Source organism: Heptranchias perlo, chromosome 8, assembly GCF_035084215.1.
Source record: "Heptranchias perlo isolate sHepPer1 chromosome 8, sHepPer1.hap1, whole genome shotgun sequence".
NCBI classification, from domain to species: Eukaryota; Metazoa; Chordata; class Chondrichthyes; order Hexanchiformes; family Hexanchidae; genus Heptranchias; species Heptranchias perlo.
This window is the reverse complement of record NC_090332.1, coordinates 13813878-13837842: the sequence shown is the minus strand read 5'-3', so window position 1 is coordinate 13837842 and position 23965 is coordinate 13813878. Positions and strand designations below refer to the sequence as shown.

Here is a 23965-nt window from a genome sequence, read left to right as displayed (position 1 = left end):
CTGACGAAGGGGATAATCTGACGAAGGGGATAATTCACTCACCTGAGGAAGGGGATAATCTCCGAAAGCTTGTGATTTTAAAATAAAATTGTTGGACTATAACCTGGTGTTGTAAGATTCCTTACATTTGTCCACCCCAGTCCATCACCGGCATCTCCACATGCAGGGTACAAGCAGCAGCGTTAGCTGGTTGGTTTCTGGACTCGCTTCAACTCCCCTCCTCTTTCCCCGGAGTGACACCTGAAGTTGGCGGCACGCCTGCAGGGTGCGCGAGTGTACCAGATTCCCTATCCCCGCGAAGACCATGCGCTCATCGCAGCATCAAATCCCAGGAAGTGGAGCCCCCGCTCCCTGCGCACTGCCTTCCACTCCCACCTTGTTTCATTCGGCTCTTTGCGCTTACAGCAACGCTCCCAGCCGGCCTCATCAGAGTCCGCTCGCATGGCGACCCTTCAACCACAGGACGGGCAAGTGTCTGAAGGTACTGTAAACCCTGCACTGGCGAGATCTTAACTTGTGTTTGTTGGTGTCTTACACCCCAGCGAGTAGCAAAGAGACAACGACAATGCGCTCAAACAGCGCTATTTTGTTGATGCTATAGTTTTACGCAGTCAGTCTGACATTTGGAGTGTTTCCCTCTTCGCTTTATAATGCGTTTACTGGAGGTCATTTTGATTCGTGTTAGATGAAAATTGGAGAAGTGATCCAGCGTCGGGTATGATCGGACTTAACTGGGAATTTGTACAAGGGGCATCACGTCAGTAATACTTTAAACGTTTTAAGCAACTCAGGTCGGGTGTTAGTGACTGCTGTAGAATTAATTTGTATTTGGGTCGATACGGTACGTTTTTTATTTCTTCATATTTTACTCTTCCTCATTTTCCTTTCCTTCGTTTTCACAGTTTAAATTTTATTTCTCCCTTACACAGATTTTAAGCTGTTTTAGCCTATTTTACTTCACATTCATTTCTTGCATTTTCGGTTGTATTTATTATGTAGATTAATCAGAAATTGCCATGAATTTCCTTGCTGTCCAGCACTTATTCTGTAATTACGTCGTTATTGCCCGGATAAGATAGGAAAAATGCATTTTAGCGCTATCTGCCATTTAAGTGCTAAATGCAAATTTCCTTGCTCTTTTTAGTAACTTTCATTATCCAGCCACCCAAGTCCTGTGGGACTCACTTCCACAAGTGAGTGAGTCACCTGGTGGTGCTATGGACGAGAATTTCCTGCTTTTATGCCACTATTGCACTCTGGGTAACTTGCACCAATATGAAACAGGTGCAGCTGTTCCTCTAGTCACGTATTTCAGATGGAAGTGAGGAGTTTTAAGAGTTTTGAAGAGTCTCTTTACCCTGCTCTTCCTCCTCCTCTTCCCCCACCCTCCCAGTGTTACAGTCTCACCCTACCCCTACATTTCTGGGCCCCACCCCCACACTTAATGCCTCTGGTATATGTATGGCATCCCTATGGGCATACCTCCCTATGCCATCCTTGTGGAGATGAGGAGAATAAGCATAGCAGAAGACACCAGCCCAACATGCACTATCCTCCAGAGCATGTTTGTAGGCTGTACAGGTTCTTTGAGGATCAGACGGAGAAGCTGTGTGTTAGAAGGGTGTGATTCTCTAAAGCTGCTATTGTACATTGTGCAACTTTCTACATGAAGATCGACAGCGTCGCTCCACTGCCTGAACTGTTCTGACTGTAGCTATGAAAGTGACCACTGTCCTGAACTTTTTTGGCTCCGAATCATTCCAAGCTGCCATAAGGGATCCATGTAACATCAGCTAGGCAGCTATACGACAGGTCATGGAAGTGCTCTTTATCAGAGCAGCAGATTTATCAATTTTAGCGTCACACCTAGGACGCAGAGGGAGACAGCTAGGGAGTCTACCGGCTATCTGGATTCCCCAGGATGCAGGATGCCATAAATAGCACACACATGACACTCAAGGTGCCAACAGAACAGCCTTTGACATACATGAATAAAAAGGGGTTCCATTCACTCAATGTACAGATTGTCTGCGATATCAACCAGAAGATCCTGTATGTAAATGCCCAGCATGCAGGCAATTGCCATGATGCATTTATTTTTCAACATTTAGCACTCCCTGACCTTTTCCATGAGGACATGTCTATGGATCCTGGGAGACAAAGCCTTGGCCGATGACTCCACTGAGAACCCAGGACAGATACAACCAGGTCAATGCAGCAAGAAGGTTTTATGGTGGAGAGGACCATAAGAGACTTAAAGAGCAGATTTCACTGCCTGGACAGATCTGGTGGAGTCCTGCAGTATACACCCCAAAGGGCAGCAAGGATCCTGATTGCACACATGATTGCATGGAACCAAGTCGGGTAAATGGAGTTAAGATACAGATCAGCCATGATCTAATTGAATTAACAGGCTTGAGGGGCTGAATGGCCTACTCCTATTCCTACACTGCCCTACACAATTTTGCACTCCAGGAAGGCCTAAAGTTCAACGGGGATGATGAGGAACCAGTGTCACCGAGGAAAGGGAGATGCAAGACACAGCACACCAGGAGGATGACCACTCGGAGGAATCATTCCTCATAGCTGCAAAGGCCATCCGAAGTTGGGTACTACAGGTGGTGTTTATGCGGTGATCAGCATACCACACCCGTACTTCCTTCTATGCCAGTCGTAAGAAAGTGATCCTCCCTGATAACACCTCAACACACGAATGCTAAGCAGGCCTTGTTGTCCCAACAGGATTTTGCCAGTATTCATCAGCTGAGTATAGAAGTCCACATCAAATGATTGCTCCCATTTCTGAATGACTTAGTGTCCATGCCCATGAGTTTTATCATGACTCTTTACTATAGTATTTGATCAACCACATTTCTCTCCTTAGTGTCGTTTGTTTCTGAAATGTAATATCTGTACTTTTATCTTGGTGTCTTTTATTGGCTCAACTTGAGATTTGGCATAGATAGCTGGAGCAATCTTTAGCTCAGCCTCGACTTGACTCCACCTTTTAAGCAGTCTGGCTCTATTCCCACTACTCGTAAGAGAATAATGGAAGTCATAAAATACACTAGAGTAAAGGTAGCGGGGTGGGGAGAGACCAAGAGTGAATTTTTTTAATTCAATAGTAACCACAGCCCTATTTTACAAGGGGGGGGGGGGGGGGATGGGAACGGTGCGCCCGGAGTCCGGGAACATTCCGCCCGGAGTCCGGGAACATTCCCAGAGCCCCGCCCAACACCCAGCCAGATTCACTACCTGGCCGGGGACCCGTGGGAACGGCCCGCGGCAGTCAGTGGAAGCAGAGGCTGGAGGCGATCGGGGGAGGCCCAGGAGCTCTTTGCATAGCCGGGGGGGGGAAAGCATTCCTGTTCTTCCTGACCCACAAGAAGTTCTGGGAAAAAGAATTTTTAAAGACTAACCATGGGCTCTTCTGGCCAATTGGCCTCCTGCCATGGTTCTGCTACTGGGTTCCAGACAGTGCGGGACTCCCCCGACTTGAAGTAAAAACATCGTCATGGTGTCAACGACGTCTTTGGGCTGCGACTTTTGCATTTTAAGTGGGCCTTTAGCGGGAACCTTGTCGATGGCATGAGTCGCTGTCATAAGTTGGTAGCTGGGAACGCAGCAGGTTGGTGACAGGAGCGAGAATTTTCAAATTCTAACCCCTCCCATGCACCATTCTTGCTGGGCGAAGCGGGTTAAAACCCCGGCTCACATCTTGGGACCAGGCACTCTCTGAAATAGTAATGTGTTTCTTTGCAACTGGAGTTTGGTGAAAATGGAGAGTTGAAACGTCGACTGCCAAGTGTTGAATTGATCAGCAGTGTTCTGAGGAAGTGCTCAATCCTGAAACATCAACTTGTGTTCTCTCGACAGATGCTGCCTGACCAGCTGAGTGTTTCCAGCATTTTCTGTTTTTGGTTCAGCTGTATTACACTGATGTCTATTAATGTGTAAATTAGTTACTAATGGAGTGCATGTATTGGAATGCATTCCTAATTCACCAAACTAAAAATGAGCTATTGTGAATTAAAGAAATCTGCAGCATTGGTAGGGTGAAGCAAGCAGATTGACTGTTCTTTGCAGTTTATTAAAATAAACTAATATGCTGAAGTTACTTCTGTAATTTATAATACTGGAAACTCTAGAACAAGGTGTCCAAACTATGGCCCATGAGCCATGTCCACAAGTGCTAGTAATCTGGTGCACAAAGCCCAGGCAACTCAGTTCTATTTGCCTTTATTGTCTGGTTTGATTTTTTTTGGGCCTGTAAGTTTGGACAGGACCATTCTTTGTGCTGTTGCCTTATTGGTGTATAAATCCTATATTGGAACACCAAGATTTATTAGTACTTGCAGCTTGAAATATATACAAATTAATGGGGACATTTTCCTTCCTGAACTCTGTGTTGGCAGCTTCTAATTATTGGGGTTGGAGTTGAATTTCCATGGAGGTTCCCCTAGTCGTCCTCCATTCGGCAGAACCCCCATGGGAATCTCGGTGTAAACAGCGTTTATGCCATTTCTCCAGGGTTTTCACAAATCTTCTGCCAAAGTTACAGTGGCCGATTGGGAGAACCCTTGCGCAAATTAATGGCGATTTTCTCTTCATCTAGATATTTAGTCATTTCATCTTTAATTAAAGATTTCAAAATTTTTCCTCCCATAGATGTTAAACTACCTGGCCTGTATTTACCTGGGTTAGCTCTGCCTCCCTTAACTGGGTATTGCATTGGCGACTCTTCAGTCTTCTGGCACACATCCACTCTCAATAAAACCCTGAAATAATTTCTGAGGCCTCTGTTACTCTTTCCCCCATTTCCCTCAGGCCCTGGCACTTTGTCCTCCTTTAGCTGAGCTAATTTCTCTAATCCTTTCTTAATTATATCTCTCATCTCACTTTTAACCAGTTCAGGATTTAGCTCTTACACTTTATCCTTCTCTTCTATAAAATTGAAGCAAAGTACTTATTAAGTATCTCTATGAATTTCCATTTATCCTCTACTAAATTGCTATCTTCTCCTCTCGGGGGTTTCACCTCATATGCAACAATTGTCTTTTTACTAATGTGTTTGTAGAATGCTTTAGTGTTTTTAATATTTGTTGAGATTCTCTCTCAATGCTTTCCTCATCTCTCTCTTAACTTCATTCCTTACTTTTTCATATTCTTATTTTTGTCATTTTTAATCATAGTTATAGGACCCATATGCCCCCTTCAATTTTTGTTTGTTTCTAACCACTTTATCCTAAAATTTGAAATAGTTTCCTTTTTTAATGGTGTATATTTATTCTGCAACTTTTAAAAATTCATGGTTGATCTACAGACCTGTCTGCCAATTTCTCTTTCCATCTCAGCTAGCTTACTCCTTATCTTTGAGATCTGCCACATTTCAATCTGATGCCCTTGCTTTTGGACATTTTTACCCTTTCTATTTGGATCTTAAAACATTATCATATTATGGTCACTACTCCTGGGTTACTCACCCACATTTAATTAAACTACCTGATCTATTTTGTTACTCAGAATCTAGCAATGCCTCTACTCTTGCAGACTTACAAATGCATTGCTTGAGGAAGGAGTCCTGCACACAATTTAGGAGTTCCATTCCCTTTTCTTCGTTTTTTTGAAAAAGGGGGGAAGATGACAGCAGTTTTGAATGGGAGGGGAAAGTGCATAACCAGAGGCAACTATTTACAATTACAGCTAGCATGGAGTATAGGATGAGAAGTTTAGATGGAAAGGGGTCAAGGGAGCAAGGGTTGTGTCTTATGGATGAGATGAGCCTGGAGAGGGTGTGGCGAGAAACCAAAGAGAGTTAGGGGTTCAGGGCTGGGGTGGGAGGGGTGCCTGGGGGGAGGTTTGGCTTGGCGGGCAAGGTGAAGGGGGAGGAAGCAGCAGAGGCAGGTGAACAGATGGTCTCACTAGAGTGGCAGGGGGATGGGAACCTGAGCGGGGAGTCAGAAGGGAATAAAATTGAGAGCAGCAGGAGAGGGGAAGACCCAGGGGAAATCTACAATACAAATAGTACAAACAGTTGTTCAAGAACAAGTGAAAGGGAAAAGCGTAGAGCAGCGGAAAGAAAGTGTACTTTAGGCACGACCGAAAAAATAAAAACTAGAAGGCGTAAGGTGATTAACCCAGCATCAAAGCTGTGGCAGGGGCCTGGGAAGCTGAGCAGGGAGACAGAGGAAAGCGTGTCAGGAAGGGACAGAAGGTATGGAGTAAAAGGTAAAGTGTTAAAAAAGGAAAAAGCAGGAACTAAGTGTCACAAAACATATTTGAATGTTCTTTATCTGAATGCATGCAGCATTCGTAACAAAATGGACGAGTTAACGGCACAAATAACGACATATGGGTATGATCTTGTGGCCATTACAGAAACATAGCTGCAGGGTGACAACGACTGGGAATTAAATATGCCAGGGTATTTAACAATCAGGAAGGAAGGGGAGGTGGGGTGGCTATGTTAATAAAGGAAGGAATCACTGTAATACAGAGAAATGATATTGGGACAAAGGATCAGGATAATGAAACAGTTTGGGTAGAGATAAGGAATAATAAGGAGAAAAAACACTCGTGGGCGTAGTATATAGGCCTCCTAATAGTTGCAACTCTGCTGGAAGAAGTATTAATCAGGAAATAGTCGGGGCATGTAATAAGGGAACAGCTATAATTATGGGGGATTTTAACTATCATATTAACTGGGCAAATCAAATTGGGCAGGGCAGCCTTGAGGAAGAGTTTATTGAGTGTATTAGGGATGGATTTCTTGAGCAGTATGTAACTGACCCTACAAGGGGGCAAGCAACCTTGGACCTGGTCCTGTGTAATGAGCCAGGATTAATTAATAATGTCCTAGTTAAGGATCCCCTTGGAATGAGTGACCATAACATGGTTACATTCCATATCCAATTAGAGAGTGAGAAGGTTGGTTCTCAAACAAGCGTACTGAGCTTGAATAAAGGAGACTATGATGGTATGAGAGCGGAATTGATTAAAGTGGACTGGGAAAATAGATTAAAGGGTAAGACGGTACATGAGCAGTGGTGTTCATTCAAGGAGTTATTTTACTACTTTCAAAAAAAAAATATTCCACTGACGAAAAAAGGGTGTAAAAGAAATGACAGCCATCCGTGGCTAAGTAAAGAAATTAAGGACAGTATCCGACTAAAAACAAGGACATATAACGTAGCCAAACTTAGTGGGAGGATAGAAGATTGGGAAGTCTTCAAAAGACAGCAAAAAGTAACTAAAGGATTGATTAAGAAAGGGAAGATAGATTATGAAAATAAATTAGCAAAAAATATAAAAACAGATAGCAAGAGTTTCTATCGTTCTATAAAAAGAAAAAGGGTGGCTAAGGCAAACGTAGGTCCCTTAGAGGATGAGACCGGGAAATTAATGGTGGGAAACATGGAAATGGCAAAAATGCTGAACAAATATTTTGTTTCAGTCTTTACGGTAGAGGACACTAAGAATATCCCAACACTGGACAAACAGGGGGCTCTAGTGGGGGAGGAGCTAAATACGATTAAAATCACTAAGGAATTGGTACTCAGTAAAATAATGGGACTCAAGGCGGATAAATCCCCTGGACCTGATGGCTTACATCCGAGGGTCTTGAGGGAAGTGGCAATAGGGATTGTGGATGCTTTGGTAATAATTTTCCAAAATTCTCTGGACTCGGCAAAGGTCCCGGCAGATTGGAAAACTGCTAATGTTACACCCTTATTTAAAAAGGGTAGTAGGCAGAAGGCTGGAAATTATAGACCAGTTAGCCTAACATCTGTGGTGGGTAAAATTTTGGAATCTATTATTAAGGAGACAGTAGCGGAACATTTGGTTAAACATAATTTAATAGGACAAAGTCAGCATGGCTTTACGAAGGGGAAGTCATGTCTGACAAATTTGCTTGAGTTCTTTGAGGACATAACGTACAGGGTGGATAAAGGGGAACCAGTGGACGTTGTGTATTTAGACTTCCAGAAGGCATTCGACAAGGTGCCACATAAAAGATTATTGCTCAAGATAAAGAATCACTGGATTGGGGGTAATATTCTGGCATGGGTGGAGGATTGGTTATCTAACAGGAAGCAGAGAGTTGGGATAAATGGTTCATTCTCGGACTGGCAACCAGTGGCCAGTGGTGTTCCGCAGGGGTCGGTGCTGGGTCCCCAACTCTTTCCAATCTATATTAACGATTTGGAGGAGGGGACCAAGTGTAATGTATCAAAGTTTGCAGATGATACAAAGATGGGAGGGAAGGTGGAGAGTGAGGAGGACATAAAAAACCTACAGGGGGATATAGACAGGCTGGGTGAGTGGGTGGAGATTTGGCAGATGCAATACAATATTGGAAAATGTGAGGTTATGCACTTTGGCAGGAAAAATCAGAGAGCAAGTTATTATCTTAAAGGCGAGAAACTGGAAAGTACTGCAGTACAAAGGGATCTGGGGGTCCTAGTGCAAGAAGATCAAAAAGTTAGTATGCAGGTGCAGCAGGTGATCAAGAAGGCCAACGGAATGTTGGCTTTTATTGCTCGGGGGATAGAATATAAAAACAGGGAGGTATTGCTGCAGTTATATAAGGTATTGGTGAGACCGCACCTGGAATACTGCATACAGTTTTGGTCTCCATACTTAAGAAAAGACATACTTGCTCTCGAGGCAGTACAAAGAAGGTTAATCCCGGGGATGAGGGGGCGGACATATGAGGAGAGGTTGAGTAGATTGGGACTCTACTCATTGGAGTTCAGAAGAATGAGAGGTGATCTTACTGAAACATATAAGATTGTGAAGGGGCTTGATCGGGTGGATGCGGTAAGGATGTTCCCAAGGATGGGTGAAACTAGAACTAGGGGGCATAATCTTAGAATAAGGGGCTGCTCTTTCAACACTGAGATGAGGAGAAACTTCTTCACTCAGAGGGTAGTAGGTCTGTGGAATTTGCTGCCCCAGGAAGCTGTGGAAGCTACATCATTAAATAAATTTAAAACAGAAATCGACAGTTTCCTGGAAGTAAAGGGAATTAGGGGTTACGGGGAGCGGGCAGGAAATTGGACATGAATTTAGATTTGAGGTTAGGATCAGATCAGCCATGATCTTATTGAATGGCGGAGCAGGCTCGAGGGGCCGATTGGCCTACTCCTGCTCCTATTTCTTATGTTCTTATGTTCTCACCCTTGGTGGCAGAGCTCCATGAGCTCCTCGCACTACCCTCATTAATCCTCATTAATCATCAAAGAACTCAATCAAGTTAGTCAAACACCATTTGCCTTTAACAAATCCGTGCTGTCTTTCATTTATTAGCCTATACTTTTCTAAGTTCCAATTAATTTTGTTCCGCATTATCATCGCTAAAAGCAAATGCCAAAATGTAATGCACCTTGAAGACATGAAGAAATGTTAACCTTGTCTGGTAAAAGCAGCCAATAAAAATATACCAATCCAAATGTGTGATCCGGGAGGAACAAGAATATTCCATTGACCAAATTATAAATTTCTGCTTTATTTATTTCTGAAAGGAGGCTGCAAGAATGTAATAATACCAATGTAACTGTGATGAAATCTACCAAATGTGATTTTTTTTTCTGGTTCCATGATTGTGAACTTTTATTTTAGATATGCCTTCAGTTCCAGATAGTTAGTTAATCTGGTATTATGATTTCTTATCAAACTTTTGAACCTTTTATATAACACTGGTTTGACCAACTGGTGTATTGTGTCCAGTTGTGGGCACTGCACTTGAGGAAAGATGTGAAGGCCTTAGAGAGGGTGCAGAAAAGATTTACTAGAATGATTCCAAGGATGAGGGACTTTAGTTATGTGGATAGACTGGAGAAGCTGGGGTTGTTCTCCTTGGAACAGAGACTGTTGAGAGGAGGTTTGAAAGAGGTATTTAAAATCATGAAGGGTCAAGACAGAATGGATAGAGAGAAACTGTTCCCATTGGCAGAAGGGTCAAGAACCAGAGGACAAAGATTTAAGGTGATTGGCAAAAGAACCTATGTTGACATGAGGAAAATTTTTTTACGCAGCAAGTGTTTAGGATCTGGAATGCACTGCCAGGGGGAGTGGTGGAGGCAGATTCAATCATGGATTTCAAAAGGAAACTGGATAAGTACTTGAAAGGAAAAAAAATGCAGGACTACGGGGAAAGGGCGGGGGAGTGGGACTAGCTGGATTGCTCTAGCATAGAGCCAGCACAGACTTGATGGGCTTCCGTGCTGTAACCATTCTATGATTTCCCCACCACTGACGTTAGGCTGACTGGCCTGTAATTGCTGGGTTTTTCGCTCTCCCTTTTTTTGAACAGGAGTGTAACATTTGCAATCCTCCAGTCCTCTGGCACCACCCCCATGTCTAAGGAGGATTGGAAGATTGTGGTCAGAGCCTCCACAATTTCCACCCTTCCCTCAGTAACCTAGGATGCATCCCATCTGGACCGGATGACTTTTCTACTTTGAGTACTGTCAACCTTTTAAGTACTTCCTTTATCTATTTTTATCCTATCCAATCTTGCTACTAAATCCACCTTTACTGTTACATTGGCAGCATCCTCTTCTCTAGTGAAGACAGATGCAACAGAAAAAGGAGGCTTATGACAAATGTCAGGTTCATAATACAGTACAGAACAAGCTGAATACAGAAAGTACGGAGGAGATTTAAAAAAGGGAATAGGAGGGGCAAAAAGAGAGTATGAGAATAAATTAGCGGCCAACATAAAAGGGAACCCAAAAGTCTTTTATAAACATATAAATAGTAAAATGGAGCCAAAGGAAGGGTGGAGTCGATTAGGGACTAAAAAGATCTTTTGGTGAAGATCTAGTCTTCTCTAGTGAAGACAGATGCAAAGTACCCATTTAGTACCTCAACCATACCCTCTGCCTCCACCAAAAGATCTTTTTAGTCCCTAATCAAGGGGTATGGGGAGAGAGCGAGAAGATGGTATTGAGATAGAGGATAAGCCATGATCATACTGAATGGTGGAGCAGGCTTGGAGGGCCGAATGGCCTACTCCTGCGCCTATTTTCTATGTTTCTATGTAATACGAAAGACAGATGCATGAGCAAAACAAGCCAGGGTAAATACAGAATGGTGAGGGAAAATGAAAAGTGAAACGTATTTTTACCAGTTGACTAATTTAACATCTTGTAAGTGTCACATCTCATCAGAAACAGCTAAACAGCTTGTATTCTATTCTCTCTCTCTCCATATTGTAATTAACTTGCATCAAAATAGCTTTTTCAAACAAAAACAGTTTATCTTTGTTTGACATTTCCTATTTATGGAACTCAATGCAATAGTTGACTATTACCTTGTAGGTGTAGAAAATTGAACGTATATTTTTCCAAGTTGTTACAAGTCATGAATGTGTGAACCTGTTTCATCCAGCATTGTATCGTGTTAAGTTTAGCCAATTCGTCTGACCACAACCTAGTTAGAACTTTATCATTTGAGAGTGGAATGTCTGATAAATTCATCTACTGCACGTCATAGATTTTTAGTGAGGATGGGGGATGTATTTTCTATAAGTTGACACTGCTTTGTTCTATCCTATTGGGGTAAATAAGATTTTTATTTCCATAAAGACTGTTAGTAAAGTGTCCTACATCCTAAGTATTTAGTATCCTGGTAATCTGCCCTGGAATAGAAGCATTAAAAATGTAGTATTACTATGAGGTGGAAGTGTATGTAGTGTCATATGAGGGTAGCTGATCCCTAGTGTTAGAGGGAAGGGATATGAGGAATCACATCATCAGCTAAGGCTCTTCAGCCTCAAAAAGATATGTCTCTTTATACATAACGTAATGATTTTAACAGAGAAAGTAAACCTGAATCAAGACTTTCAAGTACCTCAGAGCAGCTGGAGAAGGTCTAGGTTCAGAGTTATGAGGGGAAAATTTACATAAAGTATTTCTTTTCAAAAAATGGAATGGGTTGCTAGGAATAGTGGCTGAGGCTGGGACAGTGGACTCATTTAAATAACAGCTAGATGCAGTATCAGGAAGACAATTAGTTTGGTATCCTGCAAGGATGAGATCAAAGGAGTTGATGGATCATCTTCTTCCAAACCTATTTTGTGATGCCATATTTCTTTAGCTTCCATTTTCCCATCATCTTTATTACATTTTGACATTTATCTCATTGTCTCCATTCTGCTCAGTGTATGCTCAGGGGGAACTGCAAAAGGTCACACGTTGTGCATTATAAAGACCAGGAAATATGGGTCAGTGAGTTTAAGGCAGTAATGGAATTGTTAAATTTACTGACTCATTTGGACCGTAGATTTTTAAACTGGGTTCCACTGACCCTTGGAGGTTTGTGAGAGTTCACCGTGGAGTTATTACAGGGGTAAAAAAAACTGAGATTGCGGTCATCCAGGTCATATGGTGGGCTCCTAATGATGTTGAGAGGAATAACATTTGTCCTGAGAGATGTTCCAGTTGCCAATGACAACATCTGTGCTGGACTTCACCTCTTAAGTGATGCTAAATCTGGAAAGAGAGGGAGTGGGACATCTGACATTAAGTTGAGCTGTCGCTGTGCACAGAATGCAGTTGAGGATTGATTGTTTAGAGATGGTTCAGTTTAAACAGAGATTCAAACCAATTTGCTTTTGAAAGAACGGTATAAACAATTTAAAGCAGAACATGTGCACACAGAAGTGACCATCATCAGCATCTGTGTCACTTCATGTGTTGTGCTGGCAGGCAGACTAATTCAGTACTTTTTTTGTATGTGCAGCACTATAAATATTTATAAAGGGTCCCAAAACCAAAAAGTTTGAAAACCATTGGCTTAGACTAATGAGGCTTTGCTTTTGCTTTTTTTATTATGTCAAAATTGCTTGATTGGATTACAGTCATTTAGCTCTGTGTAAGCCATCTATTATCCTATGTGTAGACCTCAGCCAAAATGAATTTAAATAAGTACCCGTCTAACATCAAGTAATGAATATTGATAACTTATGAGTGAATGAATTATGGTCAGAATTTTATCACTGCCCATGACTTGGGTTTGAAGTATTTGTACTACACGTAGACTTGTTTTTGTTTTGAGATTGTTGAGGTACCATTAATATTCCCCATCGATCTGAAAAGTGCTCCAAATAAAGAATGAAGGTAAAATAATCGTTTATTAGCTGTTAATTTTAAATTTGTAACTTTGCTATTTTAAGTTTCTATCTCCAGAACTAATTTACAATGTGTATTTAAAAGCTGGAAGAAAATATGACGACTGTGGTTGGCACCTCTTACCTATATAAATGATAATGGGCTAGTTTTCAACACGTTTGTAGTTAACAGCAAAAAAAATTATGTTTCATAAGTTATACAATAGCTACTTTTATTGGCAAGTTTTTTATTTCCCTCCCTGAGTAAGAAAATAGCTCACCAAGCTATTGAATAAATGATTGAAACATAAGATACATGTATGGCACACATGTATCCTCACTGAGAAGATGGGCTGGACGCCCTAGCCTCTGGTAATGTTGCTGCGTAGCTGGCCACTAGGAAGTATTTAAGGGTAGCCTGGCTTGACATCTGGTGCTCAGATTTTTTCCCCTTCCTTTCTGTGCCTGGCCTGTAACCTTAAAATTAGAACTATGCCATTCGGGAGATGACAGGAAGCACTTCTTCACGTGAAGGATAGTGGGAATCTGGAAAACTCGTCCCCCAAAAAGCTGTTGAAGTTAGGTCAACAGCAGGTGTCAAATGTAACTTTCAAATCAAGAGGCTAATCCACAGACCTATCCCTTAGAAACTGAATGCAGATTCTACTTCATTAACTTATTTACTATTCTTGCCTTCTACACAGGTATAACTAATTATGTAGCTATTGGTTTCTTACAGAAATGAAACCTTGGGTAAAGCAGATTCCACCTGTGCCCAACGAAATGGCTTTTTGAGTGTGCTTTATTGAGATGTACCTCATTGAGGATCAATGCCTAAGAATGTGTTAATTTAATTTTCTTAAAAACTGATTCCTGAGATGATATCCTTAACCCCTTACTGCTTTTTACTTTTATCTATAGTCCTATTCATACTTCAAAAAAATCTTAAAATTGCATTGAGGTTTAACCCCATTGTGGGGGTTAAAATCCCCCCCCTCCCCCATTAAGTCTGAACGTGTGGATGAGGGTTTCAGCAGTGGTGGGGAAAGAGATGGACAATATTGTGGAGGTGGAAATAGACAGTCTTGATTACGGAGCTAATGTAGGGTTTGAACCTTAGCTGAAGGTCAAACAGAGCTGCCAGGAAGGATAATTGAATCAGACGAACAAGAACCAAAAAGGATGACTTCGGTCTTACAGTTGTAGGAAGTCCTAGCTCATCCACAATTTGAAGTGATGTGAGACAGTGCCACAAGGTACAGTAGCTTAATAGTTATGGTAGCAGTCCAGAGGTCATGAGTTTAAATTCCCAATGGCAAGTTGTAAAATTAAAGTCAAAAAATCTGGTAATGGCAATGACCATGAAAATGCAGGATTGTTGAAAAAACCAAACTGGTTCATTAATGTCCTTCAGGGAAGGGAATCTGCTTCCCCTATCCGACCTGGCTTACATGTCAAAAGCAAAATACTGTGGATGCTGGAAATCTGAAATAAAAATAGAAAATGCTGGAGAAGCTCAGCAAGTGAGGCAGCATCTGTGGAGAAAGAAACAAAGTTAACATTTCAGGTCGAAGACCTTTTGTCTGAACTGGAAGATGTTAAAGAATTAAAGTTTTTAAGCAAGTAGAGCCAGAGAAAGGTGGGGGAGGGGAGGAGAGGAAAGAACGAAAGGGAAGGTCTGTGATAGGGTAGAGGGCAAAAGTTGATTAAATGACAAAAGGGATGATGGTGCAAGGCAAGGAAGTTGGTAATGGGACAGGTTAAGAAACAAAAGATGGGTCTGGAGTAGCTGTAAATGGCAATAATAGAACCATTAACAGCACTTGCTGTCCGAAAAAATGGGAGCATTGGTTACGATCTGAAGTTATTGAAATCAATGTTTGAGTCTGGAAGGTTGTAAAGTGCCTAAACGAAAGATGAGGTGCTGTTCCTCGAGCTCCATTGGAACAGTGTAAGAGGCCGAGGACAGAGAGGTCAGAGTAGGAGTGGGGCGGTGAATTAAAAGGGCAAGCGACCGGCAGGTCAGGGTCACGCTTGCGGACAGAGCGGAGGTGTTCAGCAAAGCAATCATCCAATCTGCGTATGGTCTCCCCAGTGTAGAGGAGACCGCATTGTGAGCAGCGAATACAGTATACTAAATTGAAATAAGTACAAGTAAACCGCTGTTTCACCTGGAAGGAGTGTTTGGAGCCCTGGACGGTGGGAAGGGAGGAGGTGAAGGGGTAGGTGTTACATCTCCTGCGCTCGCATGGGAAGGTGCCGTGGGGAGGAGAGCGGGTGATGGAAGAGTGGACCAGGGTGTCGCAGAGAGAGCGGTCCCTTCTGAATCCTGGGAGGGGAGGGGAAGATGTGTTTGGTGGTGGGATCGCGCTGGAGGTGGCGGAAATGGCGGAGGATGATACGTTGAATGTAGAGGCTGGTGGGGTAGAAGGTGAGGACAAGGGAGACCCTTATCATGGTTCTGGGAGGGGAGAGGAGGGAAGTGAAGGGGTGAGGGCAGAAGTGTGGGAAATAGGACGGACGTGATCGAGGCCCCTGTCAACTACAGTGGAGGGGAATCCTCGGTTGAGGAAAAAGAAAGACATATCGGAAGCACTGGTGTGGAAGGTGGCATCGTCAGAACAGATGCGATGAAGAAACTGGGAGAAGGGACTACAGTTCTTACAGGAAGCGGAGTGGGAGGAACTGTAATCAAGGTAGCTGTGAGAGTAGGTGGGCTTATAATAGATATTGGTTGACAGCCTATCCCCAGAAATGGAGATAGAGAAGTTGAGGAAGGGAAGAGTCTGAGATGGATCATGTGAAGGCGAGGGAAAGGTGGAAATTGGAAGCAAAGTTGATGAAATTTTCCAGTTCGGGGTGAGAGCAGGAAACGGCATCGATACAGTTATCAATGTATTGGAAAAAGAGGTGAGGGAGGGATCCTGAGTAGGACTGGAACAAGGAATGTTCGACGTATCCCACAAAAAGGCAGGTATAGCTGGGACCTATACAGGTCCCCATAGCAACACCTTTTATTTGGAGGAAGTGTGTGGAGTCAAAGGCGAAGTTGTACAACGTAAGAACAAGTTCATCCAGGCGGAGGAGGGTGGTGGTGGATGGGACTGGTTGGGCCGCCGTTCAAGGAAGAAGCGGAGGGCCCGCAGGTCGTCCTGGTAGGGGATGGAGGTGTAGAGGGACTGGACGTCTATGGTGAAAAGGAGACGGTTAGGGCTGGGGAACTGGAAACCGTAGACGGAGGGTGTCAGAAGAGTCGCGGATGTAGGTCGGAAGAGACTGGACAAGGGGAGTAAAAATAGTTGAGATAGGAGGAAATAAGTTTTGTGAGGCAAGAACCGGCTGAAACGATGGGTCTCCCAGTGCAGTGCTGTTTGTGGATCTTGGGAATGAGGTAGAAGCGGGGTTGGGGGACTATGAGGCTGGAGGCCGTGGGACTTGCATGTGACTGATCCTATGCTTATGGATAATGACCCCAATATTAATGGGGAGGCGGGGAATGTGCAGGGGAGTGCAAAAGCGTGTGGAAAACCCGGCAAGGCCGGGGACATGGAGGCCCTGCCTTATTTAAATTACATGCTGCTGTCTCCAGCCTGACAGCCGTCCAGATTGACAGCCTGCCTGGCTGGCAGGCAGCAACACGTGCAAGTGGCAGAAGGCCGCAGCCCGGGACCTGTGGGGACAGTGACTGGCAGTTAGTAGGGGGAAACCACAGGGCTGCGATCAGGGGATGGGGGCGGGGGAGAGAAACTGAGAGGTCAGGGCCACGATCGGGGTGATGGGGGGGGGGGGGGGGGGGGGGATAGATTGCCGCAATCTGAGAGATGTGGGGGAGGAGGGGGGGGATAGCTCAGCACAAGGGAGGGCCAAGGCTTCCTTGTGAGGCCCAGAGGAGCACTCCTGCCCCACAAGAAAACCTGAAAAAAACCTGTCGGTTTTGCCTGACCGAGGATATGACACTGCCCCTACCCCCCTCGCTCAGGCCTCGAGCTGATATTGTAGATCAGGTCCTGATGACATCATTTGACCGAACTGCATATTTAAAACGGGACCCCACTTCCTGCGGGTGTACTGCTCACCTGCTCAAAAGAGCAGTTTAATATGAGGAGACGGTGGGAAGGAAGCAGGATCAGTGGGGGTAAGTGACTCCTGTTAATTTAAGTGGCCCCCCCCCCCCCAAAAAAAACCCGGTTTCCGCCAAGTCGGGGCAGTTAAAATCAGGGTCAAAGACAAAGTTACAGGAAGAGAGAGAGACAATTTTCAAAAAATTGTGATTATCACAGGAGATCAATTTTTAAAAAAAATACTACTATAAAATATTTGTTGATAAGTCAGGTATCTTCCACATTGCTGATATCGCACTGAGGCTTAGCAATGTGGAGCAGCCTGAAGTAGCTCCATTGAAAATAATTGAGGCTGGGATTTGGATCAGCCAAGAAGGCAAACCCCACAAACAACATTAATTGATATTTATGCATCGAATTACTGAAGTGTGCTCTCCACTTGTGCTGTGAAATAAATTAGCTAAAAAGTTGTCTCCCATCATGTGTATCCAGCTTTGGCTCAGTCAGCAAATGGCAATTTTGCTGATAAAGGCAGTTTTAGTTTTGACTGAATCTTGTTGAAACATTCAACTTGCTCTTACAGGAATTTGTCTGTGGGGCTTGCAATTAAGGAGAATCTGACAGCTAATTGTTCTCTGATCACAAGTAATAGCTGCAGAAATACATTTCACAGAGAACTGAGTGTAAGTTCCATTTGAATTAAATGTTGAAAATATGTAAAGAATCCATCCAACACAGTTGGAATTTTAACAAGAATAATCTTAATCACTCCTCTCCCCAAAAGTGTACTCAAAACTACCTAAGTATTTTTCTTAATCTGAATTTCCAGATGCAGGAATGTTGTGATACGAGTCCAATTTTGGCTGTTTTTCTTTTATCCTCTGCAACATTGTGTTTAGATTTCATCTTTTTCCCCCCCTCTTTCTTGATTTAAGGTCAGATTGTTTTCTACATTTCTGCACGCTGCTTTAAAAAAAGGATTGCTCAGAAGTTAAGGTCTCTACTCGCAATGTTTGTGTTTAGTCATGCTTTCTGTGGTCGTCGTCTTCAGTTTCCTGAAATATCCATTTTGTCAGATTCTTTTCTTTGTTGTCCTCACTCCTTCAGCTGTACTGAATAGCAAAGACTGGCTGTCAGCAATAGTGCATCAGTCTGTTCCTGTGGCTCCTCCTGCACATCATATAACTTTGATAACTAGTGGTCTTTGTGTCATGCTGTGAAATTTTGGTGGCTATTTTACCTCCCTTTCTCTTCTTACCATTTCAATCACAAATTCTGCTCACTTCCTGCTTGGTGTCCACTGGTCTTCCTGTAAAATACTGTGGACATTCTGTTATGTGAAAAGTACTATATGGATGCAAGTTTCTTTTTTAGCCAGGACATTCTGAAGCTATTTCAGTATCTTAACTGAAAGCATAAGGGGAATGAGTGGTGCTGTAGGATAAGAAACTGTATTTTCATTTCTAGGACCTGAGTTTGAAACCAGCACAAAATAATGGGATAAAAGTCTTCTCAGCTGGCTACAGGCTTTCTTTGTGAAATATGTTTGGATAGTCCTACCCAGTTTCTAATGCAGATAGACCCACAGCACAAAACTACCCTTAATTTGATGGTAATTGTAGTAGGAAATTTGAGGCTGAGACACTGGGCCTTTATTCTGCTGCTGGTTATGCTATATCTGGTCTAAGAATGGTCGATTCTAACATTGAATGCCTAATATAGGCAAGTATTCCATTTCCCAGTGATAACATCTCTCCCCTTGAGTGCAAATATAAAGTAAAAACCTACACAAGGCATTTTTCATGCCCACCCTCCTCTGTTAGCTATTCCTTTTGAAAACAATTAAAATGACAGTTTTGGATGGTTTTTAAAGAAGATTCAACTATCTTCTGCTGCCCTGCCTGAAGAATCCTGGCACACCAATTTAGCTTGCATTAGACCATTCCAAATTCAGGACCTGAACTAATCTACTGTGCACATGGCTAAAAGTCCAGTAGAGCTTTTTTTGAATATTATCATATAATTTATACCTTGGTTTCTTAAATCTACAGAACATAGTTTTCTGTAGGCTTATGGCTCAGAAAAAGTATGTTTTATGTACCTTGATATTGCAAAAGTAATCCAGTACTCAAAGAGTTAACCAGTTGTTTGCCATCTACAGAGAATTCAAAATGTCAGGCAAAAACATTTCTTCACTTTTAGAGTCCCTCACTTCAAAGATCTTTGACATGTGGAAACCTGTAACGAGAAAGCTTTCAACTGTAGCATGTTAATCCACAGAGTGCAGTTACAACATGAATAAAGCCCTAAGTATCTTTTTCTTTTCCCTTTTATAAACCAAATTTATAAATTTTCATTGATGGTAAGGAATACGTTTCATGATCATGGATTGTGTAATTAGTTATTCCTTTCTCATCTCCAGCCTTCCTCCCCGCCCTGACCCTACTAGTGTAAGCTGTCCAGATACTGTAGAATTAACTACCCTTATTTTACAATTTTTTTTGGCAATTTTCTTCCCTGTTACTTTCCAGAAAGTGTTACTTCTTGTTGGGGTACAGTTTCATGAGCAGTGGTCACCCTCACCTGTTGGAAAAACATTCATGTGAATGTTTGGTGAAGACAGGATTGGCCTTCACTGTGATGTCCCTTGTACTTAAATGGCCTGCTGGCAAGGCTAAGACATGACTAATGGCTGCTTGGGCAAAGTAACTGAAGGGTGACTCATCATGGAACCCATGCCCCGGCAAGGAGTTGACACCAACAGGAGGAAAAGAGAAAATTAGTAAGAAAAAAATGCACCAGCAAACACAACATTTAATGTACAATGCAGGTGACTAAACAGCACTAATGTCTTGCATTCTCCTGACATCTTCCTAACACCAACTGCAGCAAAAACAAAAAAATTCATTTATCTAATGCCTTAGCATAAAAAAAAATCCCAAGGGGCTTTACAGAGGAGGACAGAAATGGTCACTGAACCATTTTGGGAGGATTAATGAAAAAGAAAAGATTAAAAGTATGAACGCTGCACGGAATGCAGATGACAAAGTTACATTGAAGACCAGGAAAGTGTAAATTTAGAAATAGCCATAATGTACAGCAGCAGTTGTGCAGAAGTAAATGTTGTTGACCAAATGCCCTCAGCCAGATTAAAGTTAGAGGCAACAATAGTTCTCATGGTAGAAGCAGTCATCAGAATCCAGCTGGAATGCTTGAGCATCATATGGATTCCAACTTGATTCTGAAACAGGTAGCTTTATTTCTATCATTTCAAAATACCAGTCATCCATTTAGTTGGATCCAAGCAGCTTTATGGCTCCCGTTTTGTTTCCTAAACTTCATTAATACCCAAGCTGCCATATTATTTGCTGAGCTTGGTCCTTTGAGCAGAATTCAGTTGTATAGTTGGCCACAATGTGCTTCATGCCCATAACGATGAACCACCATCCGCTTCTTGCCACTTCTCCGGACATAACAAATAATAGAATAAGCAACAAAGAAAACCCATCCTGAATTAACCAGTGTATCTGCCCACAGAACTCTGATAAGTCTTACATACAAAAAAAGGAAGAACTTGCATTTATATACCAACTTATTGCATCACTCAGGTCATCCCAAAACACTTCACGTACAATGAAATGCGGGCAGACACAGCAGCCATTTTGCACAGAACAATGTACCACAAATAGCAATGAGATAAATGACCAGTTAACTTGTTTTTGGTGGCTGTTAAGGGAAGAATTTTGTTCAGGAAACTGGGGACAACTCTGCTCTTTGAATAGTGCCATGAGATCTTTAATGTCCACCTGACCCACGGGAACAATTTAACATCTCATCCAAAGAATGGACATGTATAGAGTTCTCCCTCCCCATTTCTAGGTGTTGCCCACAAGTGGGGACTGATATCACTGAGCTTCTTGTACATGAGTATTGATCTAGTAAGGAAGCATATTACCCTTTAAACTACCACAAGATGAGGAGAAGTGTGCTGTGGACTGACCAGGAATTATTATCCACATGTCGCAGTCATAGCCTCTACTTATCCTATGAATTTGTGCCATGAGATTAAACCTTACTGTCTTGATAGCCCTAGTTTTTATGTATTTGTGGGGAAGGGGGCAAGGCATGGAAAGAAGAAGAAGGAGGAGAGGAAGAAGCAGCAATAAGTACAAGTGTGTGAAATTTATCCAACCAAAGCTATATTGGGCTGACTAATGTACATTCTGCATGTGAATTACAGAATGGTGACTTTTTTTCCCTCCCCTTACTACTTCATCCATCAGATTCATAGTATGAAGTAAATTTAATCTGTTGTAGAGATTACCTATTCAAGCCCTTGGCACTTGTTTGGTCTTCATTTTAAAGTATCTAAATACATATGAACTCTTCACTCAAAGATATCCATGTAATTTTAAGACTATAAACTGTGATATAGATAGGGAAATGGTTGTTTAAGAAACCAAGGTGAAGAAACAGCAAGATGCATTTATGTAGTGCTTTCAATGTAAAAAATGTCCTACAGCACTACACTGATAGGCGCACAGAAAATGGCAGGATGGGAGGGAGAGGGGAGAGAGGGGATCAAAATCTCTGTGAAAGTAATAGATTATGAGCAGGTTTTGAAAGGAGAAGAAAGGGGTGGCAGCGTTTAGGGATGGAATTCCAGAAAGTTGGAAACCAGGCCGCTGAAGGCCGTGCCAATCAAGGCCCATCGCGATGAACACCACCAAAAGGTAAAAAAATACTCCCCCAATCGAGCTATTCCAGTGCCATTATGACAATGGCATTTATCTGACAATGAAATATTGCTCAGGTATGTCCTAGCCATAAAAAGCAGGATAAATCTAAACCAATCCAATTACTGCCTTTTCAGCCGCAACCGAAATTCAGCACAGTGATGGAACGATGTGATGGGGTGTCACCATTAACTAGTATCTTAACTGGACCAGCCATATCAACATCATGTCTACAAGAAGCAGGGCAGAAACTGGGTACTCTGTGATGAGTGATTCACCTCCTGACCTCTCAAAGTCTTTACACAATCTACAAGGCTCATGTCTGGAGTGTAATGGAATAATCTCCACTCACCTAGATGGGTGCAGCTTCACAACACTCAAAGCTTGACAACATCCAGGACAGAGTAGTCCGCTTGATCAGCTCCCCACCACTTGACTCTATCCATCCTCTCCACCAACACTGCACTGTGGCTGCTGTATGTACTATTTATAAAATGCACTGGAGCAAGTCACCAATCTTACTTCAGCAGCACCTCCCAGCCCTATGAGTTCTACCACCAAGAAGGACAAGAGCATCAAGATCATGGGGACTCCAACTCCTCCCAGCAACACACCATCCTGACTTGGACAAATATTGTTATTCCTTAATCACTGGGTCAAAATCCTGGAATTTCCTATCCCTCACCATTGTGGGGTCCCCATCACCACAAGGATTGCAGCAGCTAAAGAGGTAGTACCATCACCATCTTCTTAAAGCAACTAGGATGGGCAATAAATATGGGCCTGTGCCAGCATTGCCCAAATCTGGAGATAAGTTTTTTTTTTGAAAACCAACTCCTGCACCTAGTGCCATTATGCCAAGGACACCTGTCCTAACTTCTGAAAGGATGGATCAGCTACCCAAAGGGAAGAAAACAGCATTGCAAAAAACATTTTTATTAGCAGACAGCAATAGGAATAATGTGCTGATAAGTTAACAAAAGCAGAAAAATAAGAAAATCTGATGGATGGACAGTAATCTAATGACCAAAGAGGTAACCTTGTGTGTGGAGGCGGAAGATGTGCTTATGGTTCTTAATGAATACTTTGTGTCTGTCTTTACAAAAGAGGGGGATGATGAAGATATTGTAGTTAATGAGGAGGAGTGTGAAATATTGGATGGGATAAACATAGTGAGAGAGGAAATATTAAGGGGTTGAAAGTAGATAAATCACCAGGCCCGGATGAAATGTATCCCAGGCTGTTAAGAGAAGCAAGGGAGGAAATAGCAGAGGCTCTGACCATCATTTTCCAATCCTCTCTGGCTATAGGTGTGGTACTGGTAACTTTGTACCGTTGTTTAAAAAGGGAGAAAGGAATAGACCAAGTAATTACAGGCCAGTTAGCCTAATCTCGGTGGTGAGCAAATTATTGGAAAAAAATCCTGTGGGGCAGTATTAATCGTCATTTAGAAAGGGACAGATTAATCAAGGACAGTCAGCATAGATTGTTAGGGGAAGGTCGTGTCTGACTAACTTGATTGACCCTCCCCTGTTACCTCCTCAAAAAATTCAATGAGGGCAGCATGTTTGATGTAGTCTCCATGGATTTTAGCAAGACTTTTGACAAGGTCCCATGTGGTAGACTGGTGAGAAAAGTAAAAGCCCGTGGGATCCAAGGGAAAGTGGCAAGTTGGATCTAGAATTTGCTCAGTGGCAGGAAGCAAAGAGTAATGGTCGACGGGTGTTTTTGTGACCAGAAGGCTGTTTCAAGTGGGGTTCCACAGGGCTCAGTACTAGGACTATTGCTTTTTGTAGTATATATCAATGATTTAGACTTAAATGTAGGGGGCATGATTAAGAAGTTTGTAGATGATACAAAACTTGGCCATGTGGTTGATAGTGGGGAGGAAAGCTGTAGACTGTATCAATGGTGGGCAGAAAAGTGGCAATCCAGAGAAGTGTGAGGTAATGCATTTGGGGAGGGCAAACAAGGCAATAAATGGTAGGATACTGAGAAGGGAGCTTGGAGTGCATGTCCACAGATCCCTGAAGGTAACAGGACAGGTAGATAAG

The 23965-nt window shown here is 42.6% G+C and overlaps 1 protein-coding gene across 1 annotated transcript in view; it reads left to right on the top strand.

Moving 5' to 3' along the window:
- Positions 1–327: 327 nt before the first annotated feature.
- The window catches only part of edaradd (EDAR-associated death domain), a 49968-nt gene continuing 26330 nt past the window's right edge, over positions 328–23965 (top strand). The window contains exon 1 of the mRNA XM_067988287.1: positions 328–481. Within this exon, the coding sequence (XP_067844388.1) occupies positions 442–481 (40 nt within the window). The 5' untranslated portion in view covers positions 328–441. The remainder of the gene's footprint in view (positions 482–23965) is intronic.